Source organism: Gekko japonicus, unplaced genomic scaffold, assembly GCF_001447785.1.
Source record: "Gekko japonicus isolate JY-2015 unplaced genomic scaffold, Gekko_japonicus_V1.1 scaffold1831, whole genome shotgun sequence".
Classification (NCBI taxonomy): Eukaryota; Metazoa; Chordata; class Lepidosauria; order Squamata; family Gekkonidae; genus Gekko; species Gekko japonicus.
The window spans coordinates 225,170-233,303 of record NW_015177067.1 but is presented as its reverse complement, the minus strand read 5'-3'; the positions used below and the strand labels follow the sequence as shown (position 1 = coordinate 233,303).

General features: G+C 49.7%; 1 protein-coding gene across 1 annotated transcript in view; it reads left to right on the top strand.

The window, feature by feature from the left end:
- The first annotated feature begins 299 nt into the window (after nucleotides 1-299).
- Nucleotides 300-8,134, top strand: part of NOL6 (nucleolar protein 6) — an 86,238-nt gene continuing 78,403 nt past the window's right edge. Inside the window, exons 1-4 of the mRNA XM_015428186.1 lie at nucleotides 300-342; nucleotides 2,735-2,971; nucleotides 4,849-4,965; nucleotides 6,916-7,095. Coding sequence (XP_015283672.1) covers nucleotides 2,735-2,971; nucleotides 4,849-4,965; nucleotides 6,916-7,095 — 534 coding nt within the window. The 5' untranslated portion in view covers nucleotides 300-342. The remainder of the gene's footprint in view (nucleotides 343-2,734; nucleotides 2,972-4,848; nucleotides 4,966-6,915; nucleotides 7,096-8,134) is intronic.

The window sequence follows — 8,134 nt, the reverse complement described above, 5'->3', positions numbered from 1 at the left end:
GGTAACCCCCACACTTCCGTCACCCTAGCAACCAAAGGCAGGCGCTGGAGACAGGAAGAGACCCTTAAACCCGACGCTTGGCGAATCTCGCTCTCCGATTGGTCCAAATCGATGTGGACACGCCCACTCCAGCAAGTTTCTTTGAGTCACAGACCGGACGGGGAAGGGAGAAGAAAACTTGCTGGGGTGGGCGTGGCCATGTGGGATTTTCCTCCACATTCTCCTCCTTCAATTTCATTTATCCAATCAGGAGGCGGCCAGGGCTTGGGTGCCGGAAGTGAGTGGAGGGGAGGTCGGAGTCCACGTGGTTGGTGCCGAGTTCCATTCACGTGGATAGAGAAGGTGAGTATAAAGGGGTGGGTGGGTTTGAAGTTCTTTTTAAAAACAGCATATTTAACAAAATGGGTTATTTTTTTTGTTTTAGATTGCACTTTTCTTATTATGCTTTTTCTCATTTGTCCCAAGTGGGAAGCCGCCTCTGTGGTTCTCCATTGTCCATCTTGTTCTAACGACAACCCTGTAATGTAGGATAGTCACGATCAGTGTTCCCTCTAAGCTGAGTTGGTGTGAGCTAGCTCACAGTGTTTTAGCCTCTGGCTCACACATTTTTGCCTTAGCTCAGGAAGGATGGCTCCAGGGCTGACTAATTTATGCTGTAGCCAAATTGCTCGCTTACAACTTTAATGCCAGTAGCTCACAAAGTAGATTTTTTGCTCAAAAGACTCCACAGCTTAGAGGGAGCATTGGTCACGATCTTGGGTGGGTGGGATTAGACAAGAGAGGCTTAGTTTGAAGACTTAAGTAATTAGTAAATCGTCTGTTTGAAGACTAAGCGGTTAGGGCCCTGCAGGACCTTTTACAGTTCCGCAGGGCCTGCAAGACGGAGCTCTTCCACCAGACCTTTAATTAAGGCACCGTACCCAACACACCAAGGCCCAATACCATCGCCGACAGCCTGAGTTCCACCGACACTAAAATCTAACACCGACTGCTTTTACCAGTGTGTTGATGCTACTCTGTCTTTGCCATCATTACTTATATTGTTGCTAGCACCTTATGTCATTGTTTTAAGATTCAGTGCTGTTATTATATTGTTGTTTTTAGCTATTGCATATATGTAAGCCACCTTGAGCCTGCCTCGGCGGGCTCAGGGCGGCTTACAGCAGTGGCCCAGTTGCCAGTAAAACCGATAAAGCAATATACATTATTTCATAATAAGTTAAAACATAAAATCATAAGGTGCTATTCAGTTCTACAGTTCGTTGCTGGGTCATGGCCACCATGTGAGTGTTGGACTGGGTGGGCCACTTGCCTGATCCAACATTGGCTTCTCTTATGTTCTTATATTTGGGGCAGTGGTGCTCTGTGTTCTTGGTGCTTGGGGGGGGGGCACAGTGGGAGGGATTCTGGAGTTCTGGCCCCGCAGGAAATTCACAAATACCTCCCCCACCCCACCCCCAGTGACCCCTGCACCGTGTCCAGACGATGATAAAAATCCTCCAGGATCCCCAGCCAAACTGGCCTGGAGAAAAATGGCTTCCTGACCCCAAAGTGGCGATCAGGATTGCCCTGGGCATGTAAAAAAGGGCCACGAGAACTAAGCACTGAGGCAACCCTTCCTGCCGTCCCTCTCATGATCTGCCTAAGTTCACACAGTCCGCATCGCTGTCAGATGGCCATCTAGCCTACGTCATTTGTCACTGCCTGCCTGTGTGTAGCAACCGTGATATTCCTTGGTGGTCTCCTGTCCAGGTATTAACCAGGGATAACCCTGCTTAGCTTCAGAACCTCATGAGAATTCACTGCCAGAGGATGCAATGATGGCCACAGGCATGTTGCTGTTGTTCCGTCGCACAGACGAGTCCGACTCTTCCCGACCCCATGGACCACATCACGCCAGGCTGTCCTGTCTTCTGTCGTGCTCCAGAGTTTGCGCAACTTCATGTTCATTGCATCGATGACACTGTCTAACACAGGCATAGGCAGCTTTAAAAGGAGACCAGGCAGATTCATGGAGGAGAGTTCTATCCATGCCAGCTAGTCATGGTGACTAAAGGGAACCTCCACATTCGGAAGCAGTCAACCCTTGAATCCCAGAGCCAGAAGGCAACATCAGGGGAAAGTCGGTTCCCCTATGCCTTGTTTCTGGCTGTCCAGAGGAACTGGTCTGATCCAGCAGGCAGTCAGCCCTTGAATCCCAGAGCCAGAAGGAAACATCAGGGGAAAGTCCGTTCCCCTATGCCTTGTTTTTGGCTGTCCAGAGGAACTCCCTGGCCACTGTGTGAGACAGGAGGCGGGACTAGATGGACCACTGGTCTGATCTAGCAGAGCTCTTCTGATGTTCTTATGAAAGCCTCGGCCTCTCTGCCCTGTTGTTGGACCTCGAGAGGAACTGGTTGGCTGCTGTGTGAGACAGGAGGCGGGACTAGATGGACCACTGGTCTGATCTAGCAGAGCTCTTCTGATGTTCTTATGAAAGCCTCGGCCTCTCTGCCCTGTTGTTGGACCTCGAGAGGAACTGGTTGGCTGCTGTGTGAGACAGGAGGCGGGACTAGATGGACCACTGGTCTGATCCAGCAGGGCTCTGCTTACGTTCTTAATTTTTGAGATGAAAGATTCCTTGACTTTGCGTTTCTCAACAGGGTCTGGACCCCCCAAATGCTCACATCTTCTGATGAGATACAACATAGATGAGAGTTTATTTGAACTGCATTTGTTGTTGTTGTCATTGCAGATGTTGGAAGACGCAGAGCGAGATGCGAACCGTGGGGATCAGGAGGCAGGAGAGGCCAACAACTCTCCGGCCAAGGAAAGTAGACCCCGGGGGAAGAGAAGGGCTTTGGCTTCTGAAGGCCTTTTGCAGCCGGTGAAGGTCAGCAAGGCGACACTCTACAAGCCCCCAACCAGCGAAGAGTTGAGCCAGCTGAAGGAGACAGAGAACCTCTTCCACTCCAATCTCTTGCGCTTGCAGGTCAGGACGGGAACGTTCCTTCCGTTGGGATTCTTTCGCACCCAGAGCCAGAAGGGACCCAGAAGCCTCGGGATTGCCAGAGAGCCAGCTTGGTGTAGTGGTTAAGTGCACGGACTCTAATCTGGGAGAACCAGGTTTGATTCCCCACTCCTCCACTTGCAGCCAGCTGGTGTGACCCAGGGTCAGTCACAAGTTCTCTCAGAGCTGTTCTCTCAAGAGCAGTCCTCGAAAGAGCTCTCTCAGCCCCACCGACCTCCCAGGGCGTCTGATGTGGGGAGGGGAAGGGAAAGGCATTTGTGAGCCGCTCTGAGACTCCCTTGGGTAGTGAAGGGTGGGATATCAATCCAATCTCCTCCTTCTCTTCCTCCTTCTCCTCTTCCTTCCTCCTCCTTTTCTCCTCCTCCTCCTTCCGGGACCCTTCTAGGTTTGAGCTCTTTGTCCCTCTCTGACTGGTCCACAAACCCAGAGTACGTTTTGCTCCAGAGAAGCCAGTCTCCTTCCTTCCTTTTCTAGTGACCCAAGGAGCAAGGGCTTATTCTCCAGCCAAGCAGCTCCTTGGTGCAGGCCGGGGACCAGGGCACTGATCCTGTGCAGGGGCTTAGCCCCCTCCAACCCATCAGCATCACGGGAGATGACAGGTGTCCCCTCGTGGGCCTGTGACGCCCCTGGCTGGCCCCTTTCGAATCCTTACTCTTACTTTCTGAATTGGAGGCAATGCAAACAATAAGGGACAGACTGAGGCAGAGCTATTTGAACTTTAAAGGTAAAGGCAAAGGTTCCCTTGCTCGAAAGCCAATCGAGTCCGACTCTAGGGTTGCGTTGCTCATCTCCGTTTCCAAGCCGGAGAGCCAGCGCTGTCCGAAGACGTCTCCGTGGTCATGTGGCCGGCATGACAAAACACCAAGGCGCACGGAACGCTGTTGAACTGTACAACGCAGCTAATGAGACATACTCCCCTCTGAGTCATGGGATATTGCCCACTGCTTGCTAATTTCACCAACTTCAGACTCCAGCGTTACGTAGAACCTTTTCACTTGCCAGGTTCAGTGCTCTCCCTTCAGCGATCTTAACTGGAAGGTTTAATAGCATCCCTTTTGTTAATAGACTATGCCCCTGTTCGAGCGGGTCAGTTGAAACGGTGTCTCACGTGTTGTTGGAATGCCATTACTATGCCAATTTTTGACACCGCATTTCATCATCACTGCTTGGTGGCATCATAGAGCTTCCTGACTCACACAAATTGCTATATTTGCTAAACAGCGATGATCAAAATATAACCGTTTCTGTGGCAGAGTTCCTGCAGGCTGCAGTATTGTAATGCAAGACTCGTAGTCAGGAGATATGAAACTGAGACTTATTTTACGTTGATTTTAGAATGGTTCCCCCCCCCCTTTAATTGGTATTTGTTCTTTACCTTATCTTTTGTATATTACTCTTTTTAGTGTTGATGCCAATAAAGGTAATTGAATTGAACCCCTGACTGGCTTGGTCTGGCTTCGATCACCTCTTGACTCAACCGGGACTCATTTGGGTTTTCTTTTGCTCTGGTAGTGGCTCCCCAAACTTCCTCTGTTTGCATACATGTCATGCTTCTAGTCCTGAAGACTGTAAGCCGCTCTGAGGCTCCGAGTGAAGGGCGGGGTATAACTCCCAATCTCCTCCTCCTCCCCTTTCCTGCCTTTTCCTTCCCTGACAGCAGTCTCTTGCCTCTCTCCAACCCTGCCCTGCTGAATGTGGATCGTGAGTCCTCAGAGCTCAGGTAGCATTTTCCCCCCTGCACTTGGTACATCAAGCGCCACCTTGATGATGCTGGGAAAGTAGGAACACTGAACAGTGCAGTCTTCTGATGCCCCGTGTCCCTTTATCTCTGTGCACAGATCGAGGAGCTTTTGAAGGAGGTGACGCTCAAAGAGAAGAGGAGACAGAAGATCGATGCCTTTCTCCACCAGATCAATGCCCTGCTGGCCAAGATCCCAGCGACTACCGAGACTGACGTACGTCTAGACTGCTGGGGGTGGGTTTTGGTGGTCGGTGGTCAGCCCTACCTAGATGTCCCAGAGTTTCCGGCCACAGTCTTAAGGATGCACGAAGGTCATCCCTTGTTTCTAAAGAGGGACAGAGATGCTGTCGTAGGAGCCAGTTTGGTGTCGTGGTTAGGAGCGTGGACTCTAATCCGGGAGAACCGGGTTCGATTCCCCACTCCTCCACACGCAGCTGCTGGTGTGACCTGGGGTCAGTCAGAAGCTCTCTCAGAGCTGTTCTCTCAAGGGCAGTTCCTGTCAAGAGCTCTCTCAGCCCCACCTACCTCACAGGGTGTCTGTTGTGGGGAGGGGAAGGGAAAGGAGTTTGTAAGCCACTCGGAGACTCCGAGTGAAGGGCGGGGTATAAATCCAATCTCCTCTTCCTCCTCCTCCTCTTCCTGTTCTTCCTCTTCCAAGGTCAGTATTGTCTGCTCAGACTGGCAGCAGCTCTCCAGGGGCTCAGGCGGAGGTCTTTCCAATCACCTCCTGCCTGATTCTTTTAACTGGAGATGCCGGGGATCGAACCTGGGGCCTTCTGCATGCCAAGCAGGCGTAGCGGTAGAAGAGAGCAAGAGTCTAGTAGCACCTTCAAGACTAACAGCATTTGTGACAGGTCATGAGTTTTCATGAGTCATTGCTCACTTCTTCAGATACAGCTAGATTGTGAGTCCATCTGTCCTTGTATCTTGGAGAGTGGAGGGATTTCAGATGCTGAATGACAAATAGCAGGCGAATGACAACAGCAGCCGTGATTGGATTAGTTGTGACACGCAGAGGGGTTGTAGGCATGGAGAAAGCAGCATTGGTAACGAGACAGGAAACCTAGGTCTCGATTCAGTCCAGGAGGCTGCATGGTCTTGAGCTTCATTATCAGTTACAATTTGGCAGTCTCTCTTTCTGATCTCCCTTGGAGCATGAAGAATGCATAAGGACATATGCACTGAGCACCGGGTTGGATTAGATGCCCTGTATGGCCCCTTCCAACTTTGTGTTCCTATGATTCTGTGACTCTAGCTGTATCTGAAGGAACAAGCAGTGACGCACAAAATTTCACCCTGCCACAATTTTTGTTAGTCTTTAAGGTGCTACTGGACTCTTGCTCTTTTCTGCTTTTCTGCCTGAGACTAGAGATGTGAAGGCCCGGGAAAAAAACGGAAAAATTTGGGAAATTTTTTCCTGAAGCCTTTTTTGTTTTTTCCCAAAAAATTGGAAATAATAAAAATAAAATAAAATGACTATGGAACGTTTTATTTTAACATGATGAATAAAATATTTTAAGACAAGGTGTTCAAATATTTTTCCAAATCATTTCTAATATATACATATGGTATCAGATTGATCTAATTTCTGTGCACTGAGGACAAGCAAGTCCTAGGTTACAAACTGAACTCTCCAATGCAAGAACAAGATGCCTTTCTTCCTTTAGGAGGTGCTATTGTCAGAAGAAAATAAAAAGGTTTCAGTTTTGTTTTTGCATGTGGGTGGGTATTCTGTTTGTCGTCTTCTTCTAATTGTTTGGATACACTATATTTTTAATATGCTAGTTGTGATAATTTCATGCCAAGCAAAAATGTCCATAGTCATATTTTATGTTCCTAAAGTAACAGAATGACTTTCAATCTGGAAAAGACAAAAGACGTGCTAATGTAGCATTTTTTTCAATTTTTCCGAAAATTTCCGTTTTCCCCAAAAAAACGGGAAAAAATTGGTTTTTTTCCGAGCTTCAAAATTTCCGGAAATTTTACATCTCTACCTGAGAACCCTGGAGGGCTGCTGCCAGTCTGAATAGACAATACTTACCTAGGTGGACTCACTATAAGGTAGCTTTGTGTACGTGATCCTGGGGTCTTCTTCATGCAAAGCAAGTGGTTTACCACAGAGCTGAGGCCCCATCTCAACTCAGTCACCGTCTTTACTTTCCAGATGACAGACCAGTCCTGGCTTCCGAAGGGCGTGAAGGTGCCTTTGGTCCAGGTGCCTTTCAGCGTGAAGGGCCGGTTCCACTTCCTGCCTCCTGTGTCGGTGAAAGTCGTGGGGAGTTACCTTCTGGGTACCTGCATCAAGCCGGAAGTCAACGTGGACGTGGCTCTAACCATGCCGAGGGTGAGTAGCCGCTGGGCGTTCTTCCTTTCCTTTCCTTCCTCTCTCTCGATGTGGCTGAAGACAAGGCAAAATAAAAAAAAAATCATTAATGGCCCATCGTTACAGAACAGCCACCTAAAGGTAAAGGTTTCCCTTGCTCGAAAGCCAGTCGAGTCCGACTCTAGGGTTGCGATGCTCATCTCCGTCTCAAAGCCGAAGAGCCAGCGCTGTCCGAAGATGTTTCCGTGGTCACGTGGCCGGCATGACTGAACACCAAGGCGCACGGAACGCTGTTCCCTTCCCACCGAAGTGGTACCTATTTATCTACTTGCAATTTCTTGCTTTCGAACGGCTAGGTTGGCAGGAGCTGGAACTAGAGACGGGAGCTCACTCCGTCATGCGGCACACCCGGGTCTCGAACTGCTGAACTACCGACCTTCCACAGCCTGCAGTTCAGCGTCTTAACCACTTGAGCCACCGCAGCACCTATTTCTACAGAAATCCCAGGGAAATGAGCCGCAGGATCCAGCTTTGCTTACAGAAGAGCTTTTAATAAAGCATCAAACTTGCAGAAAATGCAGAGGTCCATCCGTGGCTTTTAGCCAGAAGATATAGAGGGAACACTCTGTCTGGGGCAAGGGATGCTCTGTATTCTTGGTGCTTGGGGGGGGGGGGCAACAGTGGGGGGGGTTCTGGAGTTCTGGACATGTTGGTGGACCTCCTGATGGCACCTGGGTTTTGGGCACTGCGTGACACAGAGTGTTGGACTGGATGGGCCATCGGCCTGCTCCATCATGGCTTCTCATGTTCTTAAGAGCAGAGGTCCATGAGTGGCTATTAGCCACAAGGTATAGGAGCTGCGGTGGCTCAAGTGGTTAAGACGCTGAACTGCAGGCTGTGGAAGGTCGGTCGTTCAGCAGTTTGAGACCCGAGTGTGCCGCATGACGGAGTGAGCTCCCGTCTCTAGTTCCAGCTCCTGCCAACCTAGCTGTTCAAAAGCAAGAAATTGCAAGTAGATAAATAGGTACCGCTTCGGTGGGAAGGGAACAGCGTTCCGTGC